The sequence below is a fragment of the Callithrix jacchus genome, chromosome 2 (genome assembly GCF_049354715.1).
Source record: "Callithrix jacchus isolate 240 chromosome 2, calJac240_pri, whole genome shotgun sequence".
Classification (NCBI taxonomy): domain Eukaryota; kingdom Metazoa; phylum Chordata; class Mammalia; order Primates; family Cebidae; genus Callithrix; species Callithrix jacchus.
Genome location: NC_133503.1, coordinates 119,587,231 through 119,607,577, shown reverse-complemented (window position 1 = coordinate 119,607,577; position 20,347 = coordinate 119,587,231). Strand labels below are relative to the sequence as shown.

At 39.4% G+C, this 20,347-nt stretch overlaps 1 protein-coding gene across 8 annotated transcripts in view; it reads left to right on the top strand.

The window, feature by feature from the left end:
• The window catches only part of ADGRV1 (adhesion G protein-coupled receptor V1), a 602,786-nt gene extending 582,789 nt beyond the window's left edge, over positions 1 to 19,997 (top strand). For 7 of the 8 annotated variants that reach the window (XM_035291223.3, XM_035291222.3, XM_035291220.3 and 4 more), the window contains 3 exons: positions 5,569 to 5,760; positions 8,704 to 8,881; positions 19,563 to 19,997. In XM_035291223.3, coding sequence (XP_035147114.2) covers positions 5,569 to 5,760; positions 8,704 to 8,881; positions 19,563 to 19,681 — 489 coding nt within the window. In that variant the 3' untranslated portion in view covers positions 19,682 to 19,997. Of the gene's footprint in view, positions 1 to 5,568; positions 5,761 to 8,703; positions 8,882 to 19,108 lie in introns of all 8 variants that reach the window. The other variant, XM_078365875.1, reaches the window with a different exon arrangement.
• Positions 19,998 to 20,347: the final 350 nt, after the last annotated feature.

Here is a 20,347-nt window from a genome sequence, read left to right as displayed (position 1 = left end):
TATATTGTAAGATATTGTTATATTTATGAGTAACTTGAGATTAGGAACCAAATATTTCATCCTTACATCTCAGTGCTTGGCAATGTATATAGTACCCACTATATGCAATATATGATCAGCAATACTGGATTAAATGATTGAGAATACCAATTTTCCCTTATAATTCTTTCACAGACTGGCATACAAAAGGGAGCCTGAGATTTAACATGCAGTGTTTGGAATGGGAACTTGTTTTTATCCTGAGGTCAGAAACCTCCACAGCTGAGTACTTAGGATAATGAAAGTCCATTTTCTATATTTTTCCAGCTTGGACTGGACACAGACAGATGTCATATGATCTGCATTTAAACATTCTTTTCTTGCCATTGTAAGTGTTTGTGTTTCCTGTGGCACATCTAAAAGATTCACAATATTTGCTGTATACGTCTATGCTTTTAAGAAAAAAACACAGCCTTCACATGCAAGTTATTTTCAGCAGGCAGTTCCTTTCCTGAAGCACAAAAGGCTAGATATAAAAACAAACAAGAGAGAGAATGCACTGTTTTAACAAATAGGTCCTTAGAGATGGATTTTAAAGCCTGGATTTTGTTTCCCGATCCAGCTTTTACCCTATCACTTCACAACACTGAGAGAAATCCTGAAATAAATCAGTAACATTTGCACAATTTTTAAGGCTGACAGTTTTATTTTTTTTTCCTGTTTTGTCTATTGCTGTAGCCAATATAATCAGGTCATACCCATGTGAAAAATTCTTCATACAAGGAAAATTTGGATGTGTGTGAGTATTTTCAGGAAGATTTGTTTCTGCTAATGATGTCATTTGCACATGAAACTAATTCACTTATTATCATTATACAATTACTTAGAATATTATCATTGTTTCCAAAATCACAACTCTAATTCAAAAGAAAATACATGTTTGTTTACTTTTGTATCATGGTTAGAGCAATTACACTTAAAAATATTTTTAACAGATAAACCACTGATTTTAAAGTGTATTATTTTAATAATACAGATTAGATGTCAACCCAAGAAGGGATCATTCGCGTAGAAAGGGGAGAAAGGACTAAATTATAATAGTATTCCAGAAATGGCAGCAGAAATCAAATGCTAGCCTACATACCTTGGCATTGCCCTCTAATTTCACTTTTATAAAATTTGTTTGTAATTCTTAGGTTCTGGGTATCTTCTAATATACTTTTACTATTATACCAACAGATGGAAGTTTCAGGCCCACAAGAAAATTATTGCTTCTACACTTCTAGAAATGTTAGGAACCATGTGAGAATGCCATTTTTCACAAAATGAAGATACTTATACATGTTTTCTGAAAAATCTTGATATTAACTCCTTTTCTTCTTTAATAAGCTGAATGCCTTGCATTTATTTTTATGTATTAAGAATTTTAATAACTGTTTAATTAAGATTCTACTTGCTTCCAAAACATAGGCACCAGGATAAATAGATACAAGAGGCACAATTTAACATATTTTATTGGCTGAGCATAAAGGTCACAATTACCAAGCTTTATAGACACACCCTAGAAGTATATAGTAGATCTTTTGTAGAGACCGTGAAGGAGAGCCAGCGTAGGCGGTGTCAGGACCAGCAATGCAAATTGTGAGTTGCTGTCTGTGACAAAAGCAGAGCAATTGTCAAGAGTTTGACTGGGTCACAAAAGAAAGTAAAGGGCCAGCAGCTCTTTAAGAATGCATGAGTTGGCCGGGCGCGGTGGCTCAAGCCTGTAATCCCAGCACTTTGGGAGGCCGAGGCGGGTGGATCACGAGGTCAACAGATCGAGACCATCTTGGTCAACATGGTGAAACCCCGTCTCTACTAAAATTACAAAAAAATTAGCTGGGCACGGTGGTGCGTGCCTGTAATCCCAGCTGCTCGGGAGGCTGAGGCAGGAGAATTGCCTGAACCCAGGAGGCGGAGATTGCGGTGAGCCGAGATCGCGCCATTGCACTCCAGCCTGGGTAACAAGAGCGAAACTCCGTCTCAAAAAAAAAAAAAAAAAAAAAAAAAAAAAAGAATGCATGAGTTATCCTTATGTAACATTTACTGTGACGCAAGGCATGCCAAATGTTAAGCAATCTACTGAATTCCTCTGAGTCCCTACCCAGTGATTCTATTTTCAAATGAGATAAGTAGGTGAGATATACAAATAAAATCAGGAGGCCTGATTAACGCTGTCCTTCCAGAAATCTTCAATGTGACTGGATCGCTATTAGTACCTCAGTTTAAGCATTTTGCTAAGAAAAAAATGGAAATAAGTGAAATAGATGGGAAAATATGGTGCTTTCCTGGAAGGAAAAAAGTTTGCTTTCTAAAAATAAAATGTGCACAGCTAATAGGATATACTTCTGCCATTCTGTTTTCATGTATTAGTAGAGCTAGATTTCAGCATCACTTAAGTTTTTACCAAGAAAAGAATTTGAAACTGGGTATGGTGGCTTGCACCTGTAATCCCAGCACTAGGGGAGGCCAAGGTAGCCATTACTCTTCAGCTCAGGAATTCAAGACCAGCCTGGGCAACATGACAAAACCCCATATGTACGAAAAATAAAATAAAAACTAGCCAAGCATGATGAAACACACCTGTGGTACCAGCTACTGGGAAGGATAAGGTGGGAGTATCACTTGAGCCCGAGAGGCACCTTGCACCACTGCTGTGATTACACTACTTCACTCCAACTGCACTGGAGTCTGAGTGACAAAGCAAGACCCGGTCTCAAACAAAAAAATTGTTAGTGGGAGGTCAGTTTTCCTAAATTACATTGGCTAAATTTTTTGTGACATTCAAAATTTGCCATGGTCTCTTGCTAGACTCCTAACATGTTATATAAATTCTCAGCTTTTAGTAGAATTTGGAGAATGCTTGTAGAAAATCAGTGAAGCTTTCAGCCATTGGTATGGTTTGTCTCTGTGTCCCCACCCAAATCTCACCTTGGACTGTAATAATCCCCATGTGTCAAGGGCAAGACCAGATGCAAGTAGCTGGATCATGGAGGCAATTTCCCCATGCTATTCTCATGATAATGAGTCTCATAAGATATGATGGTTTCATAAGCATCTGGCATTTCTCCTGCTTGCACTCTTTCTCTCTCCTGCTGCCCTGTGAAGAGGTGCCTTCCACCATGATTATAAGTTTTCTGAGGCCTCCCCAGCCATGCAGAACTGTGAGTCAATTAAACCTCTTTTCTTTATAAATTACCCAGTCTCAGGTATTTCTCTATAGCAGCATGAGAACAGACTAATACAGAAAATTGGTACCTGAGAGAGTAGGGTGCTGCTATGAAGATACCCAAAAATGTGGAAGTGACTTTGGAACTGGGTAACAGGCAGAGGTTGGAACAGTTTGGAGGGCTCAGAAGAAGACAGGAAAATGTGGAAAAGTGTGGAACTTCCTAGAGATTTGTTAAATACCTTTGATCAAAATGCTGATAGTGATATGGACAGTGAATTCCAGGCAGAGGTGGTCTCAGATAGAGATGAGGAACTTGTTGGGAACTATAGTAAAGGTGACCCTTGCTATGCTTTAATGAAAAGACTGGTGTCATTTTACCTCCTCCCTAGAAATCTGTGGAACTTTGAACTTGAGAGAGATAATTTAGGGTATCTGGTGGAAGAAATTTCTAATTAGAAAAGCATTCAAGAGGTGACAGAGCATAAAAATTTGGAAAATCTGCAGCCTGTTGATGCAGTAGAAAAGAAAAACCAATTTTCTGGGGATAAATTCTAGCCAGCTGTAGAAATTTGCATAAGTAATGAGGAGCCAAATGTTAATGGCCAAGACAATGAAGAAACTACCTTCAGGGACTCTCTGGGGCATGCCAGAGACCTTCACCACAGCCCCTACCATCACAGGCCCAGAAGCCTGTGAGAGAAAAATGGTATCCTAGACCTGGTCCAGGGCCGTCCTGCTGTCTGCCATGCATCCCAGCTGTTCTAGCCATGACTAAAAGGGGGCAAGGTACAGCTCAGGCCATTGCATCAGAAGGTGCAAGCCCCTAGCCTTGGCAGCTTCTATATGGTACTGGTCCTGTGGGGACACAGAAGACAAGAATTGAGGTTTGGGAACCACTGCCTAGATTTCAGAGGATGTATGGAAATGCCTGGACACCCAAACAGAAGTTTGCTGCATGGGCGGAGCCCTCATAAAGAACCTCTGCTAGGGCAGTGCAGAAGGGAAATATGGGATTAGAGTCCCCACACAGAATCCCTTCTGGGGCACTGCCTCAGTGACAAGAAGGCCACCATCCTCTAGACCCCAGAATGGTTTATCCACCAACAGCATGCACCATGTGCCTGGAAGAGCCACAGTCACTCAATGCCAGCCTGGAAAAGCTGCTGGAAGAGGACTGTACCATGCAAAGCCATAGGGGTGGAGTTGTCCAAGGCCATGGGAACCCATCTCTTGCATCAACTTGACCTGGATGTGAGACATGTAGTCTAAGATCATTTTGCAACTTTAAGGATTAATGACTCCCCTATTGGATTTTGGACTTGCATGGGGTCTGTAGCTCCTTTGTTTTGGCCAATTTCTCACATTTGGAATGGGTGTATTTACCCAATGTCTGTATCCCCATTGTATCTAGGAAGCAACTAGCTTGCTTTTGATTTTACAGGCTCATAGATGAAAGGGACTTGCCTTGACTCAGATGAGACTTTGGACTAGGACTTTTCAGTTAATGCTGGAATGAGTTAAGACTTTGGGGGACTGTTAGAAGGACAAGATTGTGTTTTGAAATGTAAGGACATGAGATTTGGGAGTGGCCAGGGGTGGAATGATATGGTTTGGCTCTGTGTTCTCCAAATCTCATGTTGAATTGTAATTATCCCCCGTGTCATGAGCAGGACCAGATGGAAGTAATTGGATCATGGAGGCAGTTTCATGATAATGAGTGAGTCTCACAGAGGCAGTTCCGTGCTGTTTTCATGATAATGAGTGAGTCTTGTGAGATCTGATGGTTTTATAAGCATCTGGCATTTCCCCTGCTTGCACTCTGTCTCTCCTGCCACCCTGTAAAGAGGTACCTTCAATCATGTGATTGTAAGTTTCTTGAAACTTCCCCAGCCATGCAGAACTGCGAGTCAGTTAAACCTTTTTCTTTATAAATTATCCAGTCTTGGCTGGGTGCAGTGGCTCACACCTGTAATCCCAATACTTTGAGAGGCCGAGGTGAGGGGATCACTTGAGGTCAGAAGTTCGAGACTAGCCTGGCCAATATGGTGAAACCCCCTCTCTACTAAAAATACAAAAATTAGCCAGGTGTGGTAGCACATGCCTGTAGTCTCAGCTATTTGGGAGGCTGAGGTAGGAGAATCACTTGAACCCAGGAGACAGAGGTTGCAGTGAGCTGAGATCATGCCACTGCACTCCAGCCTGGGTGACAAAGTGAAACTCCATCTCAAAAATAAAAAAACCAAAGAAAGAAAAACAAATTACTGTCTTGAGTATTTCTTCATAGCAGGATGAGAATGGACTAATACAACCATGTTTATTCTTCAGCTATGGTAGCAGGACTTCTTTTGACACGCTGATGTTCTTTTATTTTTTTGCAGGGACTTTATGTTTTCGTAGTTTATTTCATTTTACACAACCAAATGTGCTGCCCCATGAAGGCCAGTTACACTGTGGAAATGAATGGGCATCCCGGACCCAGCACAGCCTTTTTCACGCCCGGGAGTGGAATGCCTCCTGCTGGAGGGGAAATCAGCAAGTCCACCCAGAATCTCATCAGTGCTATGGAGGAGGTATCTGCCCTTGCCCTTTCATTCTCTGACTCTGTCTCTCTCTCTCCCTCTGTGTGTGTGTGTGTGTGTGTGTGTGTGCGCGCGTGTGTGTGTGTGCGTGCGCACATGCATGTCTCATTGACAGCATCTCCACCTCATAAATATGAGTACAAGATGAATGATAGTAGGTGACTTTTAAATCTTTTGCATACTGACATCTTCTGACCTGTGGTACTTGGTTTCCTTACTATAGTGTCACACCCATTAATTATTTTTCTTCCTCACCCTGTGAAGTAGACTGACCAGCAATTTGTACTGGGTAATCAGATAGAGTATAATATGACATTTCTTTCTTCAAAATCTTTCTAATTTGATGTGCCAGTGACTGAGTCTACCAAGGAAATGGTTCTTAAGATGCTATTTTTACTAAAAATACTTTCATAGCTCTCTTCCTCCACCTCCAATTCGCTACTTCAATCCCAACAAACAGAGAAAAGAAATTAAGTCAAACCTCTTTTCAATTCAAATACCAGAAAATATTTTAGAAAAAAAGCTCAGAAGAGTGCTTCTGCAGCACTGTTGGAAAATCTAGCCAGGATTTCCTCTGTACAAATCTACCTCCCACTGCCCTCTGCATTCTGTCCACATCATTTTGATTTCCTATGCATGAATGCCATTGCCACCAGCTTGTCAGTAATGCTTCCCCTAGCAGTCAGGCCACTGCTCACATTTTAAAACATCCCTGAATTCCTTTGGTCAGGAGGAGTTAGTAACATAGGCCCCTAGAAATTTCTGCAGTATCCAAGATGTGTTTGGTTACTATTTTTTTATGAGTTTGTATTGCTCTCTATATGTTAAAGGGCTAAGGGAAACAGTATTTGTGTTTACTTCCTGAAAATGGCAGGAAATGAAGGTACATCTGTCTGAAAAGGAATTTCAGTTTATATTAATAGATTGATGGATGGAGAGATAGGTAGATAAATAGATCAATAGACTGATAACCTACCTGCCCAGAGTTACCTTTTGTCCTTAATAGCAATATAGAAAGTAATTTTATTGATGTTAGGTTAAAATTAAGGTAAATGTCTACAATTCAAGTACTATATATATTTTTAATTTGAATGAGAAATTTTAATATAAAGAATTATTAACTAGTAACAGAAACAAAGTAGAAAGGTGGTTGTCAGGTGCAGGGGGTGGAGGAAATGAAGGATTTTGGTCAAAGGCTAGAAAATTTCAATTATAAGATAAATTCAAGTACAGTCTTTAAAAATCAAGCTATTTTTAGTGTCCTTAAATTTTTGGAAATCTAGTACCATTTCTGTGTCCCCAAATTTCTTTAAATAGACTTATTTCATCACGGCAGGTCCAATGGAAACAGGGATTTTTTAGGATCAAGAATTCAGAAATGAATCTTTAAAAAAATTTTTTTGAATGGTTGCTCAGTCTTGCATTTATTTAGATCTGAACTATCCAATACAATAATCATGAGCTACATGTGGCTATTTAAATTTAAACTAAAATTAGGCAACATTGAAGAGTCAGTTTATCATTCACACTTGCCACATTTTAAGTGCTCGACAGCCACATGCCTTTGGTGGCTGCCATATTGGAGAACACAGACATAACACATTTGTATCACTGCAGAAAGTTTTACTGGACACTGCTGGTCTAGATGTTCAACTTCCTAGTGAAATGTTTTGAGGTTTCATCTTTTCCTCTCAAGTTTACATCTAAAGTTCTCAGATCACTATTCTCAGAAACAGTGTCTTTGCTGTCTCTCAGAACACCCTATGTTGGTAGGCAGCAGCTGTAACAGTCCAGTTCTTGGGCCAGAGCCACCACTTGAGTGCTCATTTGGGTTTTGTGCAAGAGCAAAGCCTGAAGTGTGTTCTGCATTCCTCAGAGGCTTAGAATTGGCACTGATTCAGCTGTCAGTGAGGTGCTATCAGAGACATTCTAAAAAGCCATGCAAAGAAGGGAAAATATAGGAAAGGAAGGATTAAGGGGTTGTTTATGAGTAACCTAGAGGGATGTAAATATATTTAATCATTCCGGGATAGAGCTATCTTTTTAATTATTCAATCAAAAACAAGGAGGAAGGCTATGAAAGTATTTTTCTCAATTTAGTATGTCCTTATAGATACCTACTATATTTAAAATCCTGTGTGACATTTTAGATAAAGGATTAGGAGAATTCTCCTCCAGTTCTTATATTTTTTGACAGAGTTTTCTTTGCATGCATCTTACCAAAACATGTATTTACTGGGTTAAAAATTAGTTTTCTTTTCCCACACATGACAGGGTAGAAATCTACAAGTAATTCAAATAGAGACATTGTTTAGAATCACCAGATTAAATTGTGTCACGGAGAGACATAATTTTCTAAATAATAAAGATAAAATTAAGGTTTTGTTTTGTTTTGTAGAGACAGGGTGTCTCTCTGTCACCCAGGCTGGAGCACAGTGGCATGATCATAGCCCATTGCAGCCATGAATTCCTGAGCTTAAGTGAGTCTCCCACCTCAGCCTCCTGAGTAGCTGGGACTACAGGTGCACACCACCACACCAGCTAATTTTTTACATATTAAAAATTACATTTTCGTAGAGATGGGGTCTCACCATTTTGTCAGTCTAGTCTCTAACTCCTGGACTCAAGCAATCCTCACACCAGAATTTAAGGCCAGGCATGGTGGTTCATGCCCATAATCATAGCACTGTGATAGGTGGAGTCAGGATCTCTTAAATCCAGGAGTTTAAGACTAGCCTGAGCAATGTAGTGAGACTCCATCTCTACAAAAAATAAATTTATAAGTAAATAAAGGTCTAGTTTCAAAATGATGTAACCATCCTTTAACAAGGTCTTTGTAAGGAGAGGCCAAGATTGATCGTTCATATGGTTTTCATCGTGAATGCATATGCATTCATATTATGGTTTCTTTTTCCCCCATCCCAATCCAAACAGGTGCCACCTGACTGGGAGAGAGCATCCTTCCAACAGGCCAGTCAGGCCAGCCCTGATTTAAAATCAAGTCCACAAAATGGAGCCACATTCCCATCCTCTGGAGGATATGGCCAGGGGTCACTGACAGCTGATGAGGAGTCCCAGGAGTTTGATGATTTAATATTTGCATTAAAAACTGGTATGTATGAGCCACATTAGAACTAGGCACTCTTGCTATGTTACAATTTATGTTTTCTTCCCATAAAGTTCCAAAAGTACTGTCAGTCACCCTTAGCACATCTTGATTCTCATGACCCATTCCTAATTCCAGGAAAACTCTAGGATATTTTTTTCTTAGCATCAAATATAACACCACCTAAAAATAATTACAAGTTGCTTTCAAACAAGGCATACTCTATCTAAATGTAAATATCCCTGTCCTGGACTCTTGCTAGAACACCAATATACTATTAAGATTGCTATAGACAGTAGATAGGGATCTCACTGAGGGAGTTTTGTCTCTGGCCTTCCAAAGAGACCTTCTTATGGAGTGCCTTTGAAGCAGAAACTTTCAAAGGCAACATAATAAGCATGATATAGTTCTATAATTTCCGAGTGTTGTCACATACAATAATTCATTTACCCTCCTATATATTCAGTCCCACTCCACTTTGACCCCAGTGGATAGTTCTTATAGAACGAGAGGAACATAGTCCTAAAGGTCCCAACTCATCAGCATATGATGCTAGAAATATGCTAAGGCAATAAAAGATCATGAAACCACCTGATTAAAGGTCACATGCTCCTGGGGGGAGCAGTTAGTGGATATCATGCTTTCCAGTGTTTCTAAATTATAACTACATTCATAATATAAATATAGTGGACATTTGATTGGTCAGAAATCCTATTTTGAACATTGAAAGAAAACCAAAAAGCAATCTGAGTTGTTTTCAAATCAAATATGGAGTTTAAAAATCGTTTTTCCTCAGAAAAATGTTGAACACAAAAATCCCAGTGAACTTTCAATTTCTAGATAGCCACATAAGCCAGAAGATATGCCCATGCCCAGTTGAAGTTATTGAAATATTTATTCAGAAGTGCATTTTGCTCTCTTATCATTTTATTGTTTGGCGTAAAGTATATTGCTTTGCTAAAACATTTTTCTTTGTTATTATGAAGTTAAAATTTTGCATTATATCTTGAAAAATACTCCAAAATTCCTAAGTATAACAGCATATTTTCATGTATCATATTTGATAACTTGTCCAAGGTTACATAGTTAAGAAATGGTGGTGGCACAAAGCAGATGCAGGCCACCTGGCCCTGAGACGATGATGCAGGCCGCCTGGTCCTGAGACGATGATGCAGGCCGCCTGGCCCTGAGACGATGATGCAAGCCGCCTGGTCCTGAGACGGTGCTCTCAGCTGCTGTGCCACAACCACCTCTCAAGTGCTTTGTCAGGAATGGCAAATCCTCTATGTATTAGTCCATTCTCACACTGCTTTGCAGAAATACCAGAGACTGGGTAATTTATAAAGGAAAGAGGTTTAATTGACTCACAGTTCCCCATGGCTGGGGAAGCTTCAGGAAACTTACAATGATGGCAGAAGGCAAAGGAGAAGCAGGCATCTTCTTCACAGGGTGGCAGGACTGAGTGAGTGCAAGCAGGAGAAATGTCAGACACTCATGAAACCATCAGACCCCGTGAGACTCACTCACTATCACGAAAACAGCATGGGGGAAACTACCCCCAGGATCCAATTACCTCCACCTGTGGGGAATATGGGGTTACAATTACAATTACAATTGAATCGTACATTTACAATTGAATCTTACAATTCAAGATGAGATTTTGAGTGGGGACACAGCCAAATCATATCACTATCGAAAGGAATAAGAACTCAACCCTGTATTCAGAATAGTGCTTCAAATAACCTTTGCTAGATATTGTTGAATCCTGAATGAATGGATGAACTTAATGAAGCTTAGAGTTTGCTAAGAAAAAGACATTCACACAAACATGACATAAGAAAGAATAAAGTCATGGACAAAGTTATAAATTACTGAGCAGATGAAGAGGTAACAAAAAATTCTCTATTAATTTTTGAAGAATGCATAGGTTTTAAACAAGTAAAGAATGGAGGTAAAGGCATTAGGGACTGAGGGGATAGAATGAGCAGAAGCCCAGAGGCTTACCGGAGTGTGGCCTGTTTTAGGAGAACCAGTGGTGCAGTTTGACAGGGGCAGAGGGTGAGAGAAGCCAGGCAGCAGAAGGCAGGCCTGATGGGTAGCTTGCTGGCACCATCGATAATCTACTTTAGTTCCCCAGCTGGGTTTCAGCAAACACGCTCCTTTAGCTATTCATAGTCATTCCTCAATGGGAGGATCCCTGACCCAGTATATTTGGGAAATTGCAGAGATTCACAATTCACATGAGCATTTTAGCAGCTCTAAAATGTTCTAGACCAAGGAAACCCACTTGCTTAATTTAACCTGGTCTTTCCAGAACACTAGCAATACATTCATTTTGGGGAACAGAACAGACACTGACATTTTGCATAATATTAAAACTCTATTTGGGTGCCGTGAGTAAAGAGTGAGATTTTTATAGAGCAAAGTGAACCATGTAGGTTTTGGAGGAAATAAATGACCTGTTCCTATTGGTTTTTGAGGCAAAATAACTCCTATGAAAGCATGAAGAAATAAATTTAGAAGCAACATCAGAAAGGCTGGGAGGTTATTACAGAGTTCCGAAAGAATGAGGTTAAGGCCTCAAATCTGGAGAGTAGAATAAAAATGAGAAGATGAGCTTCCCAACAAGAGGAATGCTGACGAAAAATTCAGGGACAATCTGCCAAAGTTCATGCTTATCACCATGATGGCTGACTGAAGGAAAAATATATAGAGCATTTGTTTGTTTATTTGTTTGCCAGAGGAAACGGTTGAATTCAGATTTGAACATTAGGCCTGGTGGCTCCTAAATATTCAGGCTTGTATCTTAGGCGACGGACCAGGGTGGAAGGGAAGGATTTGAAATGCATCAGCACAGAGACTATATTTGAAGCTATAGAGATGAAAAAAGTTTGATCTGGGAGAATGGAAGGAGAGAGAAGAAAAGAAAGGAAAAAAGATAAGGAAGTCAGAGGAGAAGGAAGGAAAACAAGAATTTTATAGATAATACCATTGTTTAAAAATCGAATTAGGCAACAGTCTCACAAAGAAACTGTAGCATGTTCAGAAAGAAAACCAAAGGGGAAGGAATTTCAGGAAGGAAGAAATGATTGGCCGCAAAAATATTCCTTAGGGTTGGGGCTAAAAAGGGGCTTTCAGACTACAAGTAATTCTCAGGGCAGATTATGTCCTCACTGCTACAGTGTCATCAGTTGTTGAAGTTATGACACCGGAAATATAAAGTGAATTCTTGGAACATAATTAAATTAGATCCATATTACATTAGATATTATATTTATATAACAACTATGAAGTGCATTTGGTTCTAGAATGTAAGGAATGTCTTGCTTACTTATAGATTTGGTTTAGCATTCCTTCAGCGTTCCCTGAACTCACTAGGAAATAAATACTTTAAAAGACCAAAATAACCATCTCTAACACTTGGTTCGCTATATTTTTAGAAAAAGTACAGTAGTAATCAAGTACCACCTACTGAACACTTTCCCTCGTAGAATCTGGTCAAATAGAGGATCTGTCTACCTGCCATTCCATCTACAGCAGTTATAATTGACCCGTAAGGCCAGATTCAGCCCAACAAAGTGCTTTGTTTTATCCCAATAACATCTTAACATTTTTTGAGCCAGTATGAAAAATTAGAGATAGTTTCTAAAAATCTATAATTTCTAGAAAAATCTAGCAACAGAGTCTTTGAAGTTGAGCACAGCACTGCTTGCTTGGAACTGAGCAGCCTCTTTGGACATGAGCTCTTCTGTTGTCTAGTGCCTGCTAGGCCCATGTCACTGGCTTATGCAGGCCTCCTTGGCCGCTAGGACATCTGAGTTTGCAAACCTTGATCTGTCTCAGGTCCACCTTCACTATGGACCACTCCTTGTCAAGTACTGGAAACAGTGGATCTTCCATGTCTCTTTCATTTGAACTCCTAAACAACTTTTAAAAGCTGTGTAGGCTTTTGCATATGTTTAAATAAACATCTGAAGTTTTTCATAATGAGTTTAAATAGCATAGAATAATGTAATTTCCACTGTATCATACGCTTTGGTGTTTAAAAAAAATTTTACATTATTGTTTTAAACTAACCCAAAGGTTTTTTGCTAATTACCTTAGCAATGTAATACCTAGTTATTCATTTTTAAAATCTGTGAACAGTATTTTTTTTAATCATTGGAAGTTCAACATCACTTTCTCTTCTCTTCAAACTTATATTTCCATTCTACTTTCTCCACAGAATTTTATCCTACTGTAATATATTTTATACTTGAAATTCATTTGACTCATATTTCTCTCCAACAGAACATATATTTAAATTAGAACTTAATTTTTTCTGTGTCCATAAGACTCTAAAGTGTTCAAAATTTCTTTTATACTGTTATAATTATTCTTACTGTACAGTTCAACAAACCAATATGAGTAATAAAAACATCTGTTTTGATAAATGACTGTCAAAAATGAAAAAGACTCATCAGAATAATAGAGATGGAAATTCAAGATCTGGGAATGTATTCCCTTACAGCTGTTCCTTCCATACTACTTTGTACTCCTTGAAAAGGCATCATGTACCACAAGTTAAAGGAATCCCAGCTTGAAGCCTTCTACTTGAGGTGCTTTACATCCTGCAGAGGCACTGACCTGGAGCCACGAACAGCATTAGATTACGAGGGGAAGCCAGCTCCCACATAGAGCACTGACCTTAGCCAAATTGTTAACCACATCTTCTCATCTATAATAACTGGGCTAGCAAACTCCTATTTTTCCTTCTACTTCAAAAATCCTACATTGCAAAAATTTTCTTATTCTCAAATAACAGTTTCTACCATGTATCTAATAATTTTCTACTTAAGATTATGTGACAGTGAGCCACCAATTTCTGCCCATGTCCTAGGCTTTCTGGCAGGCCTCCAATCTCTGCTTACATCTGCAGACAACCTTAGAGAGCACTGGAAATCTCAGGCAAAATGGCCTTTGACATTCAATATCCATTCTGTTTAACCTCCTCCTTTCTTAGCCATAGCATCATTCATAACAAAGTATACTGTAAACAGGTAGAAGATAAAAGCTTTTTCTGTGGTTTTAACATCTGAATAGGAAACTCTTAAAAACCAAAGCCTACAAGGTGGAAGAAGTTCATTTTTAATTGTGGGACTTCAGACACTGTGGTAGGATCAGATGAAAAGTGATTTGTCTGTCCTTAAATTGTACCACCTGTTAATCAGGTCTGTTCTTTGCACTTCCCTTTCCCTAATAGGATATTATGCACTAAAACATGTGTTGAAGAGTGTGTAATAAAAGACAGAGGTTAATAAGTCACAAATGAGCAGGTGGGTCACAAGAATAGGAAGCATGGTCCAATACAAATTCCACATAGAAGCAGGAAGGGTGGCCAGATGAATATGTAGAAGTAAGAATCTGGCCTAGTCCTGGGCCAGAGCTTATGTTCTGAAAAATCAGGATTCATCTCAGTATCCCTGGATATGTAACAGTGCTGAGTATCTCAGCTGATGCTCCATATTGGATGGATGGATGGATGGATGGATGGATGGATGGATGGATACATGGGATTCAGGAAGAGTGACTAAGTAGGCCTTTCTATAGCCACTGATAACATTTCCTGTGCCCTTTTAATCTCCCTTAGCATTCTTCATCTTTCAATTAGGAATAATGTTCAAAAATTCAAGCACATACTAAAATGCTTGTATTAATTCAGTAGGTAAAATGTCTTTACTGAGTGCAATAGAGAGATTTAATGTAAGAATGCCATTGTTCTAAGGGGCAAGCAGGAGACCTAATACTCTTTAACTAAGAGATTCTCTTTTTAATTATGTTAAGATTAACCATGAGAAAGACTGTATCTCTAAGAGGGAAAGCTAAGGAGTCGGTTTCCAGATTAGAAAACATCATCACTTCTTTACAAGCATTTACAAATGTGTCAGCAGGCTCCAAATTCATGTTTAACAGCTACAATTGAATTCTGATGTGAGCAAGACAATGTTTTTGAAGCCACTGTGTTAGTGCCTACTTTGTTGCATACTTCAAACTTACATTAAAGGCAAGTATATTAAAATAGTTTGATGTAAAATAGAAGACCTGGCCCATAAACCAGTCATGGACTTCTTTTTCAATGTAATTTTAACCATATTAAATTTTTTAAAATTTAGAAAAAGAAAACACTGTTTACATTTTTAATTTCTAAGATAAAATATTTGACTTTCTATGAGAACACATTTCAATCTAAAAAAAAGATGCATAGTGTCCTTCAATTAGTTGTTCTTGAGGTGCATCAGCCTTTTCACAGGGAAATGAGACACTGAGTTCTAGACTAGTGGTATCCTGGTTATTATTATCTTTTTTTTTTTAATAGAGCTGTCTAATGTATCATTGCTGTCCCCAGCCAGGACTTTAGGAGAATGGAACAGTCATCCTGGGACAGCCTTCATTTTAGGGAAGAGGAGAAGGTTCAGAGCAAACCAGACTCAGGGTGAGGGTAGGATGGACAGGAATGTCTCTATTTACATTCTTAACAAGGTGTGCCTTGAGTACTGGCATTTCTATGTTGATCCCAAGTTGACAAGATTCCTGAAAATGTCAAGCTTGGAGCATATTGGGCTTAGAAAGGAGACTTTCTGCAGCGGGGGCTTCTCCCAGAGTGACTAACCTGATTTCCCACCGTCCCCAGTCCCCTAGCTTCCTGGTGTTATCCCAGGCCAATGACACAAATGTCATGGTAAACATTTCCCTATCGGATACCTAGAAATGATTTATTTTTCAGTTAGAAGAGAATAGATGACAAGTCCTTGAACACAAATGAATACATTCAGAATCAAGGCCCAAAATACTCAGACTTCCCAACTCATCATTAAATTTCTCTTTATAAGATATCACATCAAACCACAATGACTTATTTAACTTCAAGAACTTCTGCAACCTAGTGTACTAAATAAACAAAGTTAGGTGAGAATCAAAGTGAAAAAGTGGAATTTTGAAAGATTTCAAATTTTTTCCTCAGAAAAAGATGGAAGGGGTATGGTCTTTGGATTATTGTCATATTGATTTGGGCCACTCAACTAGCACCTCTGATCCTCACTCAGTCCCTGCATCTGAAAAAAGGACTGATAATCAGCCTATCCTAACCAAAGCATGTTAAAATGTTAAGAAAAGGTGAAGCTCATGATGAGGGTAAATTATTACTTTTAGTTCCTTTATGATTGTGTGTTCTGTTCACCAAAGGAAAGTGTTCTTGTTATCACAGTCACTGGATTTTTCTTAAACTTTTGGTTTGAAATCTACACACAAAAACACCTTTCAGAAAATCAGGATACTGCAAACTACCTGCCTATTCATTTAATGCAGTTCACTTAATGAATTGCAGAGATGGGAGACCTGGTTTGTGCTCCCAGGTCTCAGCATGTTACTTGTGTGTAATATATGCCCTTTCTGAGTCTCAGTGAGGGATGAATATTTGGGTATTTGTTCATTTTTGTGAACTGGGAAGAAATTGGGAAGGAGGATGATGGGGCAGGTGAGGTAGATGTGGTGACTCAAGAGGAGTCTAGAACGTGCTTACATATCTTGAGTTGCTAAATAAGCTCAGCATGCTTTCAGTAATGCAGAGCTCAGCTTTCTAGTGTGCCTTGTCCAAGTTGCCATCACATGCTTTATGATAGCATTCCTAGTGGGATCTAGAGTAGGCAGACACTGAAATCACTGGGAGTTGGTACTAGATAAATCATTCGGCCTCACTCTTCCCTGAGGCTAATCATGGGGTTCTTCTGTTCCTCCCTAGGGCTTCCATATTTAGCTCCTCCTTGCTACAGGCCCCAGGGCCTCAGTCACCTCCTTGTAGAATGGCTGCTATCTTACCAATTCACTCAGGTTCTTCCAGATAACACAGTTCTCCTGTTCCTGGCAGAGAAGCAACGACCTTCTCCTTCGAAGGCCTGGAGGTAGACACATATGTTAACTTCGGAGGCCAAGCATTTATGCTTCGGGGCCAACCATTATTTATGGTGTTTCATAAATGACTGAAGGAGTCTTGGTGAAAACAGAAACAAACTGAAGGGGACTGCCTGGTCCATGGTTTTTGTTTTTTGTTTTTGTAATGCAGGCCCAGTGTTGCCTGATCTTTGTTTTGTTCAAGAGAAACCAGAAATCTGATTTTTTAAAATGTGAAATGTATTATAATTGTTAAATTTTAGCAACTTGCTAAATTTTTTTTTGATATAGAGTCTCATTCTGTTGCCCTGTTTCAGCTCACTGCAACCTCTGCCTCCCAGGCTCAAGCGATTCTCCTGCCTCAGCCTCCCAAGTAGCTGGGATTATAGGCACCCACCACCATCCCCACTAATATTTGTATTTTTATTAAAGACAGTGTTTCACCATGTTGGCCAGGCCAGTCTCGAACTCCTGACCTCAGGTGATCCACTCACCTCAGCCTCCCAAAGTGCTGGGATTATAGGCATGAACCAGTGCACCAGGCCGCAACTTACTAAATTTTGAAAATACATTGACATTGTCAATATTCTGGTTCTTGAAGAAAGAGTTTATGGGTGTTTGTTAAGTATTTTGCTTTATAGCTTATGCATACATTATATATTGGAGTATTATTAAATTTATCATCGAAACCTGCACAGCGTGAGAGAATAAAGGGGACATGATTAATAATCTTGTCAGGGATGAGGACTTTTCATATTTTATGTCCTCCAGCTCCCTATTTTGGGGAGATGGAAAAATAAGTATCTGTAAAAAGGTACAGAGATAGAAATGGGCATTGATGGACAGGCAGGAAAACACTTAGGCTGGAATTAACATGGTACATTCAGGACATCAGGAGACCTGATCAGTTTCAGAGAAAGATCTCCCCAGAAGGCAATGGTGGGGATACATCTATTTGATAGGCTAGAGTCATTAAGGACTGATTTGAAAGCCAAAGCAGAGGGTGCCCAACTCACTGCAACTGGCAATAGGAACTAATGCTTATTCTTGAGAAGGAGAGGGCAGTGGAATGCAGAATGGACGAGAGGAACAGGACAGGCAACAAGATGGAACCGACAGGTTCATGACTTAGAATGCAGAGCACAGTTTATACTACATTCAGCAGACTTTTACTGAACACCTGCAGTGTACTGAGCACTGTCCTATGAGCTAGGAAGATAGAAAGATAGGAAGGACATAATCCGGTGCAAGAACCAGAAATTTTAAACGAGAATCATCATGTTTCCAGGGATAGCCGAATTTATATTGGCATAAAGAGTGGAGGCAGCCAAATGAAGGAGGTAGGAAGTGAAAAGAGCACCCCAGGCAGAGGTGCCAGCATAAGAACATGGTATAAAAAGGAGGTGACCTGTGTCCTGAGCTTGGAAATCCTAGTGAGACATTAGAAGAAAGTGCAGGCAAGAAGATCCTGCAGGCCCTGAGGCAGGGCAGAAGACAAGGCCTCCAGAAATGAGGCAGCAGGAAGAGACAAATGAGAAAGCAGAATAGGTCTATAAAGAGCCAGCAGATCAGAGGATGAGATGGGCAAGTACTGCGTCACAGAAGCAAACGGTGGAAGTGGAGTTTCAACAGCAGCCTTTAACAGGAGAGTGTGAAGGTCAGAGACCCATAAGTGGGAGGGCTTGGCTAGAAGGTCACTAGTAGGCTCTGGCTTCCATCTCTAAATAGGCTAAGTTGAAGCTAATTCACCATCTTCTTGTAACTGTCAACTCTGCAGAATTGCCTTTTCTTCTCAGACAGAAAGGGAAATCCCAGCTGCCTGAGCAACCGGTTTTTCACTTTCCTCCTTGTTTGCAGAGTCTAGTGTGTCTGGCCCTGGTAACCTCTGGTGATTCATCCAGCACGCCCTATGACCACATCCCCATTGTGTGTGTGTGTGTGTGTGTGTGTAGAGAGAAAATGAGAGTTTTATGTGTTCCTCTGAACATTACTACAAAAGAAAAGAACATTGTTCTCTAGAAATACAAAGAAAAAGAAAAGAACAAAGTGTTACTCTAGCATAGTTTTAAGTTTTCTCAATTATCTGAGTTGTTAAAAAAATAGCAAATCATGGAGCTTCCTCAAAACAGATTCTGGGCACTGTCTGTAGCTAACAGGCACTGTGGTGGAATTCCTGTGTGGATCTATTTTGGCACTGTGTTACATAATTATTTTTATCTTAGGATCAGATCTTAATCATTCAGAGCCAATGTCTGCAGGGCACTGATGTGACTCCAGGTGTTCTCACATGCCTGTCTTTCTTCTCAGATCACTGCCCAACGCTCAGTCTCAACTGATGGACCTACCCAACTCAGTGCATGTGAAACTGGAGCCTGTGTGTTTAATAGCAGCAAATCCTACACCCCTGCTGAAAAAGTCTAATAACCTGCGTGATCTATTTTGCTGAGCCCTCAGTTGAGGAATTATATTATTTATTGGTAGTAGGTTACTCCTGTCCACTGTGTGGAACAAAGAAACAATAAATATTGAGAACCCAAATATGTGTCTTAAGAAATTAATCTGTAGATTTTAAAAAACTACCAAAAGAAATGTAAAAAGGTAGTTTCATAACCATTAGGTATTAATAATATCTCCTAAAGGTAATGCTCATTTTTTACTCATATAATAGAAATAAACAGGTTTGGACCTAATGTAAATTGATTCTTAAGAATTCACTGAACTAATAGTTTGGATTTTTGTGTTCATTCTATTTCTGTGGCAGGTGCTGGTCTCAGTATCAGTGATAATGAATCTGGTCAAGGCAGCCAGGAGGGGGGCACCTTGACTGACTCCCAGATTGTGGAACTCAGGAGGATACCCATCGCCGACACTCACCTCTAGCACCTCATTAACCATTCGTCTGAGCACACATTCATATTTGTATCAGCTTTTGTGCTAAAATTCTTTAAGTACATGCACTTGTGTAATAGGAACCTGTGAACTATACTGGATGATTAACACAAAAGTGATTGTTGTATTTGGAATATAAATTACTGATTGTGTGTGACCTGAAAATTCACTACTATAAGAAAGATGGGATCGGTTTGTATCAGTTAATAGAATGTTCATATTCCAAAAATATTAGTTGTTTTTTTAATCACCCTATATGGCTAACATTGTGTAATGAAAGTAATAGTCAATAAAGCAATAGAATCTATTTGGTATCATCCGGCTTCATTATTTAAAAAGAAACGTTGTGCATGGGCAAAAAAAGCTAACTCTCTATGTAGATGATGACAAGCACCCTGTGCCATCTTGCATGAATCCAGGTGATCCACATTCAAGACTGCACTGCAACTAGAAGACTTTAATTCCTGAAAACTGTAAAATGAACTGTCTGTTGATGATCCCACACCTAAATGTTGATGGGAGTACTGAAGTTGGCCTAGTCTTTCAACAGTATGTATTTCCGCTCGTTACAAAATCAGGGATCTGAACTCTTCCCAGAATGAATGTTCTGTCCCCAGTTAAAAATAACTCCGTCAAGCACTTTCATGCAGCTAAGAA